This window comes from Megalops cyprinoides, chromosome 3, assembly GCF_013368585.1.
Source record: "Megalops cyprinoides isolate fMegCyp1 chromosome 3, fMegCyp1.pri, whole genome shotgun sequence".
In the NCBI taxonomy this organism is placed as follows: Eukaryota; Metazoa; Chordata; class Actinopteri; order Elopiformes; family Megalopidae; genus Megalops; species Megalops cyprinoides.
The window spans coordinates 20376802-20395295 of record NC_050585.1 but is presented as its reverse complement, the minus strand read 5'-3'; the positions used below and the strand labels follow the sequence as shown (position 1 = coordinate 20395295).

At 40.9% G+C, this 18494-nt stretch overlaps 1 protein-coding gene across 1 annotated transcript; it reads left to right on the top strand.

Moving 5' to 3' along the window:
- The first annotated feature begins 475 nt into the window (after nucleotides 1–475).
- On the top strand, nucleotides 476–16103 carry LOC118774770 (SPARC-like). The gene is made up of 10 exons (XM_036524252.1): nucleotides 476–553; nucleotides 8626–8695; nucleotides 9237–9260; nucleotides 9535–9628; nucleotides 10539–10660; nucleotides 11069–11189; nucleotides 12764–12897; nucleotides 14708–14856; nucleotides 15332–15480; nucleotides 15676–16103. The coding sequence occupies exons 2-10, from the start codon at nucleotides 8639–8641 to the stop codon at nucleotides 15702–15704; spliced, it is 879 nt and encodes a 292-aa protein (XP_036380145.1). The 5' UTR covers nucleotides 476–553; nucleotides 8626–8638; the 3' UTR covers nucleotides 15705–16103.
- The last annotated feature ends 2391 nt before the right edge of the window (nucleotides 16104–18494 follow it).

The window sequence follows — 18494 nt, the reverse complement described above, 5'->3', positions numbered from 1 at the left end:
TCTCTGCAAAGACATAAATCAAAGTTATGGTTTTGAAACACGACACTTCCTTACCAAATTCATTGCTGCACTTTAAGGAGGTATCACATATCCAAGACAAAACATTAACACTTAAAGCATATGTGTTCAAATCATTATTATTTAACAAGTGACTCTATTGACTCTGTCCTCTTGGTATGACTATTTTTAAAAGAAAAGCAGTTCCAAAGAAACAGTTTAGAAGCAGAAACAGTTCCAAATATACAGATTTAGTGGAAAGCCACCTCCCCCCCCCTAACAATCTTTCCACATCTGCTGTCTTTGTAAGCTTAACCTGGGTCATTTGCTTAGCCATAAAAGAGTCAGCTCTCAAAAAATGTCTGGTTGTGATGGTTACCAAGAACAGGGAGTTAAGTTTAGGACAGCCCACTTGTTGCTCAGAGGGGGGGCTATAACTAATGACCCATCCCACAGCAAACTCCCTCTGTGTGGACTAGCAGAGTCCCTGTTAGATTCTCCCTGGCCCCGATACTGCGGACCTCTTTCCAGTTTGTCTCTCTCAACGTTCTTTAAGGTAAGGGGAATTTAAACTCTTATCTGATTTCCCCTTTATTCTTTCTGTCCTACTTTCTTTGTTTTTTATTAAGTAATTTCAGCCCGGCTGTTTAAGTGCAAAGCAGAGATTTGTTGTGGCTCCTCGGTGTTTGTTGAGCCAGCGATTTCAAATAATAGCTCTAAAAATATGCATTAAGCAGACCTTTTAGTTTCTTACCTGACGTTAAATCATCAAAATAAACACATTTTCTTTACTTTTTAAATATGGATGTGCACACAGTGAGGTGTGAATTTGATTGTTTTATAAATATTCTATCCAATGGATTATTAACCACACCTGCGAGGGGTGTTACTTTCTGATGTAATATAACTAAATGGAAGTTTAGGTCAAGAATTTAATGCAAAATCAGTTTTTAGTAGAATGTGCATATAATGCTGAAATTGTCAGATTTTTGGGGTGGCGTTATTTGCTATTTTGATTATTCTTGCAGTTTAATATAATTGCATAATCATGAATGTTTTGGAGTGTCTAAGGTTCTTTGATTTTACTTTTCCTTGAAATAATTGTGCATTTCTTATTTGCCAAGTTAAGTTATCATGTTTTGATGAGGATTTAGTGCATTTTACAGTTCTTCTTGTATTTAACTTAGTGAAACTGAAAGATGCCTAGCTGACTTAACAAAACATCAGCTGAAGTAAATGAAAACAGAAATATTTTGGGGAGACTCTCCTGGCACACGACATGCAGTCTGGCCCGGACAGAAGGGGAGGTTTTGCCTGCACAATGTACGGCTCAGCTATTGTGTGCCACATAGGCAGGAAGGGGGAGGGGGGTTGCTGTGGGGTGGGGGGAACTGGGGGTGGTCGTGGAAAAAGCTACTCCAATCCTGAGAGGAAAGAGGAAAGGCTACACCATTTGAATAAGCCCCTCCCCCTATTACTCACATCTAAAGGAATGTGTGTCGCCATGGCAGCCTCCCCCAGCTGTCAAAGGGCAGCGCAAGGATGTGCAGATGTCTATCCCCTCCATCCATAACACAGGCACTGCTGGCCCTACATGGCAAACCAGGGATCTTTTTTAGTGTTTTGTTTATATAGTTACTCTGAGCAGATAGCAACAAGAAAAATCTGAACTTCTTTCATAATTGTATTACTTTTTGTCACCAGTTAAGTGTCACTGTTAAGGATGCAACTAACAACTACTTTCTCTGGTTTATTTTCATCCTTGAAGTATTTCTGTCACAGTGACAAACTGGGAAACCACCTGTAATGTTATACCCACCTTTCAGTGTCATGGCTATTCAGCCAAGTAATGTTGTTCGTCTGTCCTTGTTTGCCTGCCTGTGTGCTCCAGAGTGCACTAAATCCTCAATTTATAGGACGCATTCCATGACCTCTGTTGGCAGCCTCAAGGCTTCCCCTCTCTGCTGTTGAGCATTATGATGTGAGTGTAACAGGAGAAATTTGGGTTGCTCAACTCAAGAAAGGCCTCTTTTGTGGTGAGTTTAGCCAGGCTGAAAAATGAAAAGTCACGCAGAATGCCCACAATTATCCACAGAAGGGGACTGAAAAGGGACAGCATTTTGTAGACTTGTACTGGGAAACCGGATGCCAGAATAAGAGGTGGCCTCACTGAAGCAACAACTGGCATATGACTTTCCCTCTCCTCAGTTTCACATAAAGAGTCCCTCTCAACACCCACAGAAAACAGACAGTTGGAAAGGTTTGCATGAACCTCTTTCCAGCTCTCCTCAGAAGTAACACTAGGCTTGACAGGCCAGAGCTGTTGGAGTGGCAGAGACAAGAGACACAGAAAGAGAGAGAAAGAATTTGGCAGGAACTTTTTTTTCTTGGCTCAGATGAGATCAGGAGTTCACTGTGTGTCTGGGAATGGATTGGATTTAGATTTGTTTCACACAACAAGCCTGCTGATCCTCCTGAGCAGCCGAGATCGGTGACTCAAAAGGGCTGTCGGGTCTCTGTCGAATCAAAACCCTCCAACTTGAGAAGGTCAGCCCCATGAGCTCAGGTTACATGGGGGCCATCATTCATTCAACTTCCTATGTTTCCCTTTTGTGAAGCTTAGTTTCCTTCTCCAGGCATAAGTCCTGGATTTCAGCAGCATTATTTTCAAGCTTCTCTGATAGTGATGTTAGCAATGGGTTGAATTTAAATAGTGCCTTTCATGGATCTTAAAATGCTTTACAGTTAGGAGGGAAGTAACCTCAACCACCACCATTGTGAAACCCTCCACCTGAGTGAAGCATGGCAGCCATTTTGCACCAGAAGGCTTACCACACATCAGCTGAAGGGCAGGGGAAAGGATCTAGTGCTCATGTCACTCCACTGTTACTTTTTCGGCATGCTCTAGTCTTCTTCAGTGAGTCACTTCACAAACATTCTAGAGTATAATTCTAGAAAAAAAGTAAAGGTAAAAGCAAAGGTTAAAGGTCACAACAATGTGAGATCAGAGGGAGAAATTAGGGAGGAAATAATGTACAGCCTTCCAGTTTCAGCCTCTGTGAGCCTGCTGTCCTTACCCTTAACACAAACAGTAGACATTACACACAGCTGTGTAATGCTACAGTAAACAGGTGTGAACAGGGCTAATGAGCTTTTTCTTTGGTAACATGGAGGGTCAGAACCCTGGTATGAAAGGACTGAATGTTGCCAGGCTTTCCTAAAATCAAATATAAAGGTGTGGGACATCCGTTAGCCAATCAGAGTACAGAATATCCAAGTGGAAGGGTAAAAGGTTTTGAAAAAGGGAGCAATATACTTTAATTAACAATGAAGGCTAGTAATGGAGCATGGCATAATACAAATGTAATGTATATTAATGTAAAGACTGACACATAAAGGCCTAGAAAACAAATAATTAAGTTTGGGGTTTGTTATTTTCTTTGAAGGATATCCCTGGAGTGGCACAATACTGGAGATTGCAGACTCCCCAAATAATCAGATATTGTTAGGCCTTTGATTTAATTCTGTGTGCTATATATTTGCCAATGCTAAGAGAATGTCCAGGTGCTGAAAAAGACAGTAAAGATTATCAAAACTACAAAGAGGGAACAGCCTCTAATAAATGTCCGTTGCAGATGCAAATTTTGTCTCCCTTTCTCTTTTATATTTTAATGCACAGGCTGTGGTATTCATAGTATGGTTTCCTGTCGTGCTAAATGCTTGTCGGAGAAGAAATAGTTGACCATAAAGTGTGTTTGCATGTCAGTTTCTATGGTTCATTTTCAATATTTGCAACACTTCTGGTATGTTGGAAAAACTGATTGCAGCACTATGCAAATAAGCTGAGGTAGAAAAATCATACTATTACACAACAACAGCAAAAAGATTACAAAGACACACAGTGTTTTATTACCCAGGCAGGACAGAGCCAATGACTGCATCTCAGGCTTTTCAACAAATGAGTACAAGTCAGTAAGTGTTTAAACTTACAGCTGTAATTTAGAACTGGCTTTCTGAGCCAGTGTGACACATGCATATCTACTGTGTGATCCGGCTTCTCAGTGAACTTTTTATGACCTCCAAGCCACATATTGGCATCCGCTCAGAGATGATGTTGATATTGTCACTCCCTTTAAATTTGTATTGTCATCCCATTTACATTTTTACAGCTGGATATGTACTGAGGCAATTCTGGGTTGAGCACTTTGCCCAAGGGTACAACAGCAATTCCGTAACAACCTTTCAGCGACCTTTCAGTTATGAGCCCTGATCCCCACCACTACACCACACTGCTAATAACCAGCACAGCTTTGAACAGCACAGCAGTGAACAGAAAGAATTTAAAATACTTTCAGACTCCAACAGTGTTAAAACTACACCTCAAAAGGTAGTCCCCCTTTTACCTCACTCCTCTCCCTACTGTTTTTCTGAAACAGTCCAATGGTGTTTCTGTGGAGCCTCAGGAAAAGTATGTCGAAAGTATGTTTGTCCAAAGTGCCTCTGTGCAATGCTGTGAGGAGAACAGGCATGTAAGACTAATCAAAAATGATGTATTTTGCAGAGGAAGGCCACATGAAAAGAATGCATGTTCTCAACATGTTTCCAAATTGGATTGTAGCATACAACTGGTATCACACAAGACTTATGGAGATAATTACTGCATATAAATTGGTTAGAACTACCCAGCCGATCAAAGGAAGTAGTGCAGGAAATGGTAAACCCTGGCCTGCGGTATATTAAAAGTATAGGGAACTTGTATCAGCAACTTTTTTCTTAAGTATTTCTTATGTTTTGCTGTGTATTTCATGCAGAGGGACATCTGTTGAGTGCATAATCTAAAAAATTCAGTTTGATATAAAAGGGATTTTTTTTTACATATGGTGTTTGTTATTAAAGGTGTGTTTGTTTACCCACAAACTTCCAAGTTAAACACTTTAGGAAAAGGTGACCTATTCTACTGTAGAGTCTCTGTACCTGTACCATGTTTGAGCATGAGAGCAGCTATCCAAATAAAATGATTTATTTTATAATTAGGTAGGTCATTTCCTGAGGCTGATGGCTGTGGCTTTGTTGCAAATAATATATATATATATATATATATATATATATATATATATATATATATTTAAATGGCTGATTCTGGTAATGAAGTAAACCTCCAAGCCATATGCGGACGTTCTGGCTTGTAAACAATGCATGTTCTGAAATCACACACCACCCACTCATATAATCTGCTTATGCAGAGAAATACTAGCATTTTTTCCCTTTCTCTTGGAGTGGAGAAAGAGGATTCCTTGTGTGGAGAAACTTTTCCACATTCAGATCCATTAAGAATGACAGCCAGCCAACCTCTCTCTGTAACCAAAGTACAGAGGCAAAGTGATAACTATTTCTGCCTTGACAGTACAGCTACTTAGCCAGCACTGGCCAGTCCCTCTCCCTGTACTTCAGACCAGCTGGATACACAGCAAACATGTCTTTACTGGCCCCTTTGGGGGGGTACCCTCAGTGGGCTTGTGAGAATTCAGTCATGGGGACAACACGTGCCCCATAGTCAATGGTCCATGACAGTAGGCCACAATTTTGCTAGAAACACAGTGCACACAGTGTAAACCAGACCCACACTTAACCCTCACTTACACCGGGCAGTTCTCACTGAATCCTTTAGTGCCTGTCCATTTGCTGGAGCCACCCAGTGTGTGTGGGCAGTAGAAGGTCTGGCTAAAAAAACAGGTGATGAAACCAAACCTTTTATCAGTTGCTGTGGTGAATATTTCAAAGGGAAACTCTGCAGCTGAGCTAAAAAGACTGTTATTTGGTAGTTCCCATTAACAGGAAATGCACTTATTGATATTCATAGTACAAAGACTGGTAATTATTTTTTTATGGTCAGTGTACTCCAGGGACTTTAAACAAATGTAGATAATTAGCTCACTTGCTACAATTCTACCATTATATCCAATCTCTGATCCTAACTGTCTAGATAGATAGTTAGCCATAGCTGGAGATCAACAAATATGTTCGAATATTATGGCTAGCCTCTTACGTTGACTAACTAGGAAGAGTACTCTAAATTGGACAGCCCGACCAAAGTAACTCGCAGCACTGAAAAGAACACTAATCACCTGGACAGTGGGTCGTCAGGGAAAACATTATTATCTCTTGATCATCAGCGAATGCAGGAATATCACCCTGCTTTAAAAAAAAAGAGGAGAGAGGCATATAGTGATGTGTCATTTGCTGCTCCAGCCAGCAGTCTTGGAAGATATTAGATAAACAGGTCTCTAGCTGGGACGTGACCATTCAGTATAACAGCACTGAACATCCATCACAACTATCACAGCCATCAACTATCTGAACAGATAAACTCATGTCATTTTGCATTTCATACCTGTAACTGGTTGCTGAGCTAGTTAGCTAAAACATCATTTTAGCAGTGAGCTGAATGCTTTCCTCAAACATACTGGCAGCCACTTTCATTTGCTTCCTCTAAGGAAGCCTGGAATGTTTTTGGCTTGGCTGTTAGCCATGAAGCATAATCTTATGCGCCTCTGAGCAGAGTGCAAAGGTCTGTGTTCAGATGCTTTCCGGGGTCCGTGGAATGTTAAGTTTCCCACGTCCTGTACAGCACTGGCCTGACCACATTCCATCGGTAGGCTGAAACAGAAAACAGACTGAGATTACCCGCACAAACCACTTAAGCATCACCTTGCTTAGTGCAAATGGAGTTTTTTCACAGTGAAATTCATTGTCTTCTGTCCGTCACCTGCTGTGATAACGGTCACTTTCTGTCGAAGCATTATTCGCTACATTTCAAATAAATTTAGCTCATGGCTATTAGGAAGAGTATAGAGAAGTAAGTAATAAGACCTCTTTCAACTGTCGCAATTTGGTTAATTAATTGACCTCATTGTTGTTCTTAATCTCATTCTGCATTTTGTGTTTAATTTATTTGACTTGATACAATAGATACAAGGACTCTACAAGGACTTTGACTGAAAGCCTTGTTTGTTTATTTTGTTCCACTCAGACAGTAGTACAATGACTTTGATCTGTGCACTCTCCTCAGAATTCATTGTAATTACAGATTCAGACAGCATCAGGCTAACATTACTCAGAGTCCCCACTGCTGCCATCGTCATTATGGTTTTTGATCGTCTTGCAAACAACTGTGCTTCACTCAATGTTTAACTACAAAGAATGTAAAGAGAAAGAACAGCAGGCAATTGATTAGTGAGGCATTTTCGGAAACAAAGAGGCATTATGGACTGAAACAAGAGTGTTCTGTCAGAAACAGAGCAAACAGAATTCTCATCTTTCAGTGTGCAGAAAAATGGCAGAAAGCATGACCTGAACAACTGGCATCATGTATAGTGAAAGGCTGTTCAATAAGAGGGGTAATGTTACAATGCTTATAGAATTGAGGAAAACATTGTAACATTGCAAACATTATAGTGTATGATTTCTCGTGTCCAGTTAAATAGTGTACAGGATTGTTGGATTTCAAAACATTCAGGTAAACTTTCAGACACTTCATCGGTCAGCTGAACTCGAAATATGGTGGTTGACCTACGTCCTGCATTGGTTTATCTAGTGTATCTCTGCTCTGGCTGCTCAATAATAAAACAGACATTAAGTGACTTAACACAAAGAGTCTGCTCTGAAATCGGAAGCAGACTTTGCAAGGTTAAAGCGTCAGCAGAAACTGAGAGTTCCTATGTGTGCAGTCATACAGTGAGGGCGAAAGGAGCGGAGCTGAGGAGTTATGCAACAGGTTGGAAATGTATTGGGTTTTTGTTTCAGGGTTTCAGGTTTGCTGTTACTCTGTTAAGAGTACAAAGGGTAATTATTGGAGTGAATAAACTCTAAAACATTATGTTGGACATTCATTAGTGCAATGGATTGCTGTGTGCATGGTACATTTATAATACATAAGCATTTAATTTTACATTTATTCATTTGGCAGACGCTTTTATCCAAAGCGACTTACATAAGTTACAGTTCTTTACAATGTTACCCATTTAGACAGCTGGATATTTACTGAGGCAACTGTGGGTTAAGTACCTTGCCCAAGGGTACAGCAGCAGTGTCCCAGCGGGGATCGAACGGGCAACCTTTCGGTTACGAGTCCTGCTCCTTAACTACTATGCTACACTGCCGCTATTTTCCGATGCTACTTATTGAAAGCCTAAAATTGATTTCTGAACCTCTCATCCATTTATGTTACGTAGGCTATTACACGCATTGTTACATAAGTATACCTCTTAATAATTCCTTTGTCACATCATCACATTGTGTATATATTGGACATGTGGTTGCTCTATTGGGGGAAACCATTTACGCAAAAGTGTTAATTATTTATCTTTTAAAGTGGAAACACCAGGCAGTGTGGTTTTGCTATTTATGTGAAAAAGCCTACAGTGTAGCCAAAGATACAAACAGAATAAACTTTGAATGACAGCAATGTTTTGTACAATAGTATGTTCTGGATAATTGGGTAAAATGTGAGGCACATGCCAATGCTGTTGTCCTCTACTGTGCTTTTTAGTGCTGCTGTTATTGTAGGAAGTGTAAAAATACTGCATGCATAAGTAGGTGAGTGATGGTTACCATTGTTTTTTTCTGTAGGCTGAGTGTGAAGATGAGGGTGTGGATCATCTTTCTCCTGTGCCTGGCTGGCAAGGCCTTGGCCGCTCCGGTAAGAGACATCCTGCCATCAGTTATGAGGACAGCAGGGCTCAGAGGACAGTGAAACTAGATTAGGCATGAGCTGGGAAACCACTGGCGTCTATTCATGGACCACTAACAGCATTTTGCAGACGCAACTCACATAGAGAAAATCAAATGTTTGTCAGTATGCTTTGGTAAATATCAGACTCAGACTTTATTGGCAAAGCATGCTTCTGCATGTACAAGGAATTTGACTCCGGTTCCTGTGACTCTCATAGTGCTTGCATACAACGTCACAGTGACAACAACAAATACCAAACAACAGCAGTGTTACAACAAACAACAGCAGTAGTGCAGGACACATGCATGGAATAAGGATGGAATGAATGAGGCGTATACGAACAGCAACATCACTGTGGCGTGATGATTATACAATTCACATATTTATTTATTCAGTTATCTATTCAATAACGTCATATTAATTAAGACTGTTGAACTGAAATCTTATTTTAATATGTGATCCAGCACACCAAAACATGGCTAACAGTCACATTGTGTTTGTCTTCCAGACTGAAGAGGAGCCAGTTGTTGAGGTGAGAGGGGAAAATTACTGTTCATTTGCAATATTGTCTCTTGTCCTGAAATCTAAGAGTAATCCACCAGTCAAAATACAAAGTGTGGATCCTTTTCAACTGAAAACATAAAAGGAAATGTTAATATTATGTGCATTTTTCTACATATGAACACAGATAACAATACCTTTATATTTTAGTCATTTAGTCATATGAGGTATTCTCGTGACATTGGGAGGGAGTGTAAAAAAAAGAAAAAAAAATCTGTCCTGCCTGTACCCATGTGCTCCTCCAGGAGACGGAGGTGGGAGCTAACCCAGTCCAGGTCGAGACTGGAGAGTTTGATGAGGCCATTGAGGTGGAGGAGGAGGTTGTCACAGAAACCGAGAGTGAGTAGCAGTGTCTTTTTTTTCATCATCATCATTTTTTGTTCTTGCCCATGTCACATGCCATCTTTTCTGTTCTGCATGAGATGACACTAATAAAGTGATAGAGGTGTCTCACCTGCTTTGCTACATCTTACACCAAAAATCCACAGAGGCTTCAAATACCATAGGTGATATTATTGTCATGTGCCTCAACTTGATTAATCAAATGAGGAAAAGTATGTAATATATTTGAACTATATGTGCTTTAGCTACCTTAAACTCACAGCATGGTATGTTCTACTTCAAACAGCAGGAGATTTTCAGTCAGTTGATTAATTTATGTAAGAATAGTGACAAAAATGTGCATGGTAAAGCCATACAGCTATATTGCAGGTTGACTGAATCTAGGTCGAAGCGCAGCTCTAGAAGACCCTCTGCTTGAAACTGTTGATCGGCAACAGATATTTGAAATTGATGTAATTTAGGTTTAATTTTGTCTCTAGTACTCTAGTTGTCAGCCTCCTGGGACATCTACTGTGCTTTTAAACATTTGAGGAAACTGTGAGGGGAAACTATGTGTGGGCAGCACAGACAGACCAAAGATTTTGAGCACAAGGGTCTCAAAACACACAGCTTTAATTATCTGTTCAGTCTTGCTAAGCATTACTTGCTCCAGTTTGGCCACAAGCTTTTCTCGGGGGCCAAACACAAATACTTGTAATAGCAGTTCTTGCATTGGACTTTGACATGAGTAGAGAATGTATTAAGCTACAGCTGAAGTGAAAGAACACTCAGCAGTTACATGTGCGCATTCAAAGATTAGGTTCTGCACAGTTTTTGAAGGTTAAAATGGCATTGTGTGGAAAGGCATGGCTTATTTAAAATGACATTGTGTGGAAAGGCATGGCTTATTTCGCTTGTCCTCTTACAGACCCCTGCCTGAACCACCACTGCAAGAAGGGCAAGGTGTGTGAGGTTGATGACAGCAACACCCCCATGTGTGTGTGCCAGGATCCCTCTACCTGCCCCTCCTCTGTGGGAGAGTTTGAGCACGTAAGTATCCTGGCAACCACGGATGAAGCATGTGTCATAATGCAAGTGGTATAGAGAGTTCCACCCTTCCCTTGGGCAACCATTCACCATAGATTCAACTCTGCAGGAGGAACTGATCTTGAAATACATTCTCTTTGGTCTGTTGAGTGGCATAATTCACTGCTACTGTATAGCTGTCTCACCTTGTATCATGTATCTTTCCAGGACTCAGTAGAAGTTCTGTGTGCAATATTTAGCTAGACATATTGTTGGCATTCCAGGCAGCCTTTTAGATGTTGTTTGATGTTAAGTTTTGTTTGTGCCTCTGCTGCATTTGTCCAAACGCTTAGGAGTTGCCTATTCGTTTCACACCTTTAGTTATTCTAAATTCAGAATCCCTCCCTCTCTCTGTATGCCTTTTTTGTGCAGGTGTGTGGCACAGACAACAAGACCTACGACTCCTCTTGCCACTTCTTTGCCACAAAGTGCACCCTGGAGGGAACTAAGAAGGGTCGCAAGCTGCACCTGGACTACATTGGTCCCTGCAAATGTGAGTAGAGCCTACCTCAGTGGGGCAGTGGGGACATGACTGCATGGATCATGGAGGTTTTTTGAGGCAGAGAAAACAATGTTAACACCCTTGCCACAATATTCTGTCACCACCCAGACCCTGTCATTGTCTCTGGTGTGTGATAGCTCGTTTTTGTTTGGTTGGTTGTTGGTTGGACATTTTTTCCTGTGAAAATTTACATTGGCTCATTGTTGGTCCAATTTAGCTTAATGACCAGCTCAGAACCTCTTACACCTTCTCATACTGCCACATAACTGTCAGTCTTTGTTCTTGGCCAGTTCTTGCCACATAACTGTCAGTCTTTGTTCTTGGCCAGTTATTGGTTATTGGTTCTCCCATATCTGTGTGATCCAGTAACACTGAGCATGGAGTGAAAGCCCCACAGAAACATTGATCTAGGTGGAGCTACTTGAGGTATTCCTGCTCTGAGAAAACCCCCCTCTGTCTAAACCCATAAGCCACCACTGCGGGGGAGAAATGCACACATATTTGCTAAGTAGGGGTGAGAAAACATTGACCAAAAGGTTGAGGTTACCCCCTCTGTCCTAATTTAACCCTTCTTTGAAAGCCAACCCTCCCCTTCACACTGGTCCTCTCCACATAGAGTGGACACAGAAAATATCACCATCTCATGGCTTAACCAGGTACATCTACATTACATGTACCTTACCTTACATGTTGAAGCTATTCTTTTGAACAGGATTACATGCAAAGAGTGCTGTTTTTCTTTTCATTTCATTTCATTTCCTTTCATCTCTCATCCTCACCAATGAGATCTTGTTACTTTTAGGGTGTCTCTATTTTAGTAACCTTCACCACTGTAATTTACATTCAAGCACAGCTAAGAAGTTACAAGGGAGTCAGGAAACCAAATGTTATACTATGACAAAAAACCCAATAAGAAAATAAACCCTCCTGCAAATGTGGGTAATATGCGCCTCAAGCAGTGATGCAACCACTCCACAATCTATAACAAAGAAATGCAATCCCTTCTTTAAAATCTTCATCTCCTGGCAGTAACAGTGCTTTGTCAGCCATTCAGAGAAGTTGTAGTCTTGAGAGGTGCGTGGCTATGCGGCCTGGTTTCTCACTGCACCTGGATCAAAGACTTTTTTCTTCATTTTTAAAGCACCTGCCAAAAGAGCATGAAAAACAGGAAGATCATTACAGAGTCTGGAAAAAAACAACCCCCCCAAAATCTAAACAGTAATCACATATGCAGTGAATATGTCAGAATTTAAAAATGAGTGCATGTATTGTATATCATAATGATAAATTTAGTGATTGATCAATTTATTAGTCATGTAATTCAATCAACAATATACATGATGATAACAGAGTATATAGTCCTGCATTATATAAGTGATTTATGACATTGTGACTGGAAAATGTGTATCTGAGTTTAAATTAGTTTTTTGTTCAGGTAAGTGTTAGGGTTTCAGATCAGTTGCCGTGATCACAGCAGAACATTATTTGCTGTCCTAATAGCTACTACATGTCCGGTTCCTGCTTCTCATGCGCCCCTCTCTCTCCTTGTGCTGTGCCCTTGCCAGACATTGCCCCCTGTGTGGACAATGAGTTGAACGAATTTCCCCTGCGCATGAGGGACTGGCTGAAGAACGTGCTGGTGACCCTGTATGAGCGTGATGAGGACCACAACCTGCTGACTGAGAAGCAGAAGCTCAGGGTGAGTACTCAGAGCCCCCTTTCCTCTGGGGAAACCCTGCCTCAGACTGTTACCTGCTTTCACAGGTGTGAAGGTGTGTAGAGTATGTAGCTTCACTGTGAAGACTGAGGAATGAGGCTGTAGGTACAGGGAATGGAAAACGAAACCTGGAACTGAACAAACTTCTCAAAGGTAAGGGCAGAAAAACAGTGCTCCTCCCTAGGGATGTTCTGGAACAAAAACCTAGCAATGCAGGATCCCCTCAAACCCAAAGAAAGACCTTATGATCTCCCAGCAACACACTCCTACCTCCCATATGCAGCAGTCTGTAACCTGATCTCCGTGAGCCCGCACAGAATGACAGGAGAAACCTAACCATGTCCCCCCAGGGTGTCAGCTGGCTGACTGATGGGATCACGCTGCCATTATGAGGCACCGACAGTTAGAAATGGCTCTGTGTAGGGCTGCTCTTATCTATAGCTGTATTCACAGAGCAGGGAATGAAGGAGACATACTGCTTCTGAAAAGAAAAGAATAGTTAACCAGTGGATTACCGTTAGCATACCATATGTTTTTCAAACAAAAGTAACTTCCTCTTCAACTGGAGATTGGATATAAAATATGAAAAAGAAGTAAAACTCACTGCAGTTACAGGTATGCAGATAAGCACTCCTGCTTGGTCTATCAATATCCATCAGCCAAAACATCTGTGTTTTTGACAAGAATAACTTCAGTGCAAACAGGTAGCTGAATAAGTAGTGATATGAATTGTGTGAAGTTATACCCTTGCCAGAATAATTAGCATTTTCCCGCCACCCCTGTCTCTAAAAATGAGCTGCATCTATTGCTGAGGTGGCAGGTGCTGTTTAGGCAAACAGATCCCTTGTAATTGAATTGCAAATTGCAACAGATAAGATCCCTCCACCAACTGATTATGACACAAGCAGCGCCAATGGCCATTTTATCTGAAGTAACAGACAAAATAATCAAATTGTTCCTGTAAAGGGAGACCACCTGAGATTTGGGGAACCATAAAAGAACTTGTTACTATATTCAAACAATGTGGTGGTCTTCTGTCCCCTTCAGGCAGGATTTATTTAAATATTTTACCTCTCAGTTATATAGAAGACAGATTTGAAGCAGTAGGTTTTTAGCACTCACATACTTTGAATAATGTTCTAACAGTGACATTCTATGCCTTTGTTATAATCATAAAACTAGAGGAAATTATGATGTGTGCATGCTGCAAAAGGGGGTACTCCCTCGGGGTACTCACATTAGAATGAATTTGCAAATTCAAATGAAAGATGTGAAGCAGGTCACATTATTAATACTGTTAGTCACAATAATGTCTCTCTTTTTTTTTTACAATAGTTTAGTCCTTATGAAATCATAATTTGTAATCTCAAGCAGTGCTAGTCTTCCTAGATACAGTAAGTGGTCTTATGTAGAGTACATTGTATGCAGAGTGTAAAAACTGTGTCAGGGTATTGATTTGTTTTCCAAGGTAGATGCATATTTTCTAAGACCCTGGCACAGCAACAGGTTGCATGATGGCATCTTATCTGTGGTTAGCAGTGCGGTGTAGTGTGGCACAGTAGTAAAGAACCAGGTTCATAATCCAAAAAAATCTTTCTGGTACGAATCCCATATGGGGAACTGCTATCTTAACCTCAGGCTAGTTGCTTACCCCAAACTGTCTCAGTAAATATCAGGCTATATAAATAAATTATATGTAAAAAGACGTCTCTACATGAGAGAGTCTGCTGAGATAATATGCAATGTGATGCAATGCTCTAAAGCATGTGTCACATGTACCTGGCCCTCACAGGTGAAGAAGATCTACGAGAATGAGAAGAGGCTGCACGCTGGCGACCACTCCCTGGACCTGCTGGCCCACGACTTCGAGAAGAACTACAACATGTACATCTTCCCCGTGCATTGGCAGTTCGGCCAGCTCGACCAGCACCCCATCGATGGGTATGTGGCCTATGGCTCCGCCTCCTTTTCCTCACCACAGTGACTCACAATGGCAGAGGACATCCTCCGTACAAAATCTGTTGGTGATGTAATTGCTCTGGGTGTTTATATTCCTGACCGTTGTTAAGTTGCTATAGTATGGTAACCTGGGTGTCAGACCACCACAGGGTGGTACTGGGTGGTATGATGGTACCGTTCTATGACACTACAGCCAGACTGATTTAAGCACAGCTGTGTGACTTTGTGACTTATGGCTCCAAGGCTGTCAACAGTGAACATAAGGTGTGATTTCTGGAAAACAGTAAAGAGACCCATGTAAACCTCCCCAAGGGACACTTAAAAAACAGAGAAGAAACTGACCACAATGATGACCACCTGGTCTAACTCCATCTGTGTGTGTTTTTATGTGTGCACTTCCATGTGTGTGTCTGTGTGCATATGTGTGTGTATGTGTGCGTGTGCCTGTGTGTTGCAGGTATCTGTCCCACACTGAGCTGGCTCCCCTGCGCGCCCCCCTCATTCCCATGGAGCACTGCACCACCCGCTTCTTTGAGCAGTGCGATGCCGACAACGACAAGTACATCGCCCTGGAGGAGTGGGCCGACTGCTTCGGCATCAAAGAGCGTGAGTGGCCGCGAGAGTGAAGAGCAGCGTTGACTTGGGCATGCTGATCTTTGGATCAGTGACATCTCCATTTTCACTGCCAACAGTAGGCTCAGAAACAAACACAAACAGCATGAGAAGGAAACGGGTGCAGAAATAAAAGTGTTATCTTGCTGCAAATCCTTTCTCACAGTGTGATTTTCTTTTGTCTTGCAGAGGATGTGGACAAGGACCTTGTCATCTAGGCTCAGCAGCAGCTCTGCGTTTACTGAAGTGGAATAGGTGCAAACTCCTAGATTAAAAAAAGACAAAATAACGGTGCTAAACTCCTTATTGACTTAACTATACCACTAAAAAATTATAAAAGATGTGCACACTTTAAATTAACGTTCACAAAAACAGATCAAAGGAGCATCTAGTCCTTTTTATTTTGTTTGGGTTAATTAGATTCGTTTTTCAAGCTGAAATGTAATGTAGCACCAGTTTACTGTATAGAGAAAGACTGTTTAGTAACATAGCTGGTTGTGCTGTTGGACCATGTATGTTGGGAACAGATATGAGATGAATTATTGACAATACACAAATTATTGAACAATTACAACAATTTGTATTGGATACAAAAATGCAGTGATTTTTTCCATAGTCTGGGATTGAATTTGATTTCAAATTGATGTTCACATGAAAAAATGTAACACAAAAATAGTTTCCAAATAAATGTATTTTTTTGCTTCCTTTTATATTTTTTTTTATTATTTTTTCAGTACTTGGTGGTGGGTTAATTTCTTTCAGTTTTTTTGTTTTTATTTTCAGTTCGATCCCTGATTTCATGTGTCATAAGGTTTGTTGTGTTTACTGTCTTATTGTTCATAGAATGGCAAAACGTTGAGTGTTTTGAAATTTAAAACAATAAAGTATTCTTTCAATAATAAGAGGACAGAATCTCGCAGGTTGAGAGCTTTTCTACCTCACATGTTCAGTCATTTTTGCCACAGTGTGAGCATTCTAGGAGAGTCTTTACATTAATAAAAGCTATTAAATGACCAACCTCCTTTGCATGCATTTTAAATCTGATCCTTGTCCTTTCTTCCTGCACCATAGCAAAAAAAAAAAAAGATCTCAGATAATTTGTAATATGTGGAAACTGAAGTGTTACATTCTTCAAATAACAAAGTTAGATGGCTCTAAAATGCCTTCACATGTTAACAAGCACCTCAAGGAACTGCTCTGATTTCTGGCTGATTGAAGAGTCCCACAACTGTTTTTATTTTGACCATATGTGCATATTTTAGAGCAGACTCATAGTGCTTGCATCTTAGTTATGTGAGAAAACTTTCACCCTTTAGGACATGTAAAATGGTATGTACTTTGTGACTGTTGATAGCTTGTGTAAACAGAGGGACGGTATGGAGACGGCATGTGTTTTCAGTTTGCAGGAAGTCTGGCAGACTGTTGCCTCTGCATGTGTTGACTTTACAGAGACTGGAGTTTTTGATTAGATGTATAAACTGATCGATTTATGAACTGAAGTCTTGCATGAGCCTGCTGATGTCCACAACCAAATAACACAGTTATAATTCACCTGGAAAGCACACTGAACAATGTATGTTGTGCGGGAAATTACACAATGAATTATCAAAATTCTCTGAACGAACACACACATGTGCATCTTAATGTTATTCTGCATGTGAAATATCCCACGACCATTGAAGTCTGTCTCAAACTTTCTTTCCTACTTGAAATCACACACTAACTCCTCCAGATTTTAAAAGCCTCAAACATCCCAAAGTTATATTAAGCTTGTTTAGTAATGCTTCCAAATTGTGCTGTGTGTGATACACTGTATATACATTTTAATTGTTTTTTTCCCCCATAAGCTTTTAAAGGCTTTTTTTTCCCCATTTAGAGACAATGGTGTAACTTCCAAAGGCAAGTCAAACCACCATTGCTTGTCCATTTCCTAAGCAATCAAACAATCTTTGAAAGTTTGAAAAGCCTGCCAGGTGTTGTCCTCCTCTAATTATCTAGTTGTTTACATAACAACGTAAGGATTTGCTAAGAGAAGCAAGGAGAACAGGTCGTTCAGTTTGTCTATGGACCATGTACTGTCAGGCCAAATTATTCTGGGCAGCATGGTAACATTCACTGAACTGGCAATGGAGGTCTTCATTAACATTTATTTGCCAGCTCGGGGGGGGGATCTGGATCGAGCTCAGCTTGGGACTGAGGCAGTGACACTGCACTTTAGCTGCCCTTCTCCGATATCGAACTGGTGAAGATATTGATGCCATTGTGTGAACGTGTGCACCAGTCTCTCCTCTTTGCTCAGATCCTGCGGGTCCGCTGTCACCTGGGTTACAAGGGGAATGACACACGGCAGTTCCTTTACCAGCGCTTTGTAGCTTGCACATTGTACGACTCTGTATTTGCAGACGATTCAAAGTCTTCCTCTTAACAATGACCTTATACTACCTGAACTGTAAGACATTTACATTCGACATAGCCCTGGAGCTAACCCCATTCGTTTAGGCAAAATTCTTTTGCAGACCAACTTTGAGTAAATGACTCAATTTCTTTCGCTAGTAGGGAGGATAATGTAATTTGCTAAAATGGAAAACCTAACAGACGTCATGGAGCAGGAATGTTTTGAGTATTTGTGGATTCCTGGCTGTAACCGCACGCGAAAGACGCTACTTTAGTCTGCCGCGTTCGGATCGCCGAGTTACCAGCTGCGCCTGCTCATCCTAGAGCTCAGGCCAAACAGTCGAAGACAAGGGAGCTACAGCTGTTGAAACAGGCAGCGGCTCTGCCCCTGCAATAAAGAGGGGGGGCTGCCCTAACATTCCTCCTCTAAACAAAGACAGAGAAAACAGCCCACCGAAAATATATGCGCCTTTCAAACGTACCACACTGCTGCGACCGGAACATTTGTTTATTTTCAAGAGTTGAAAAGTTTATGAAATTGCAATGTAAATACAGATCAATACATCAAGATTTGTTTGCTTTATCGCAATTTTGCTGTTGCTTTGCCACAACTG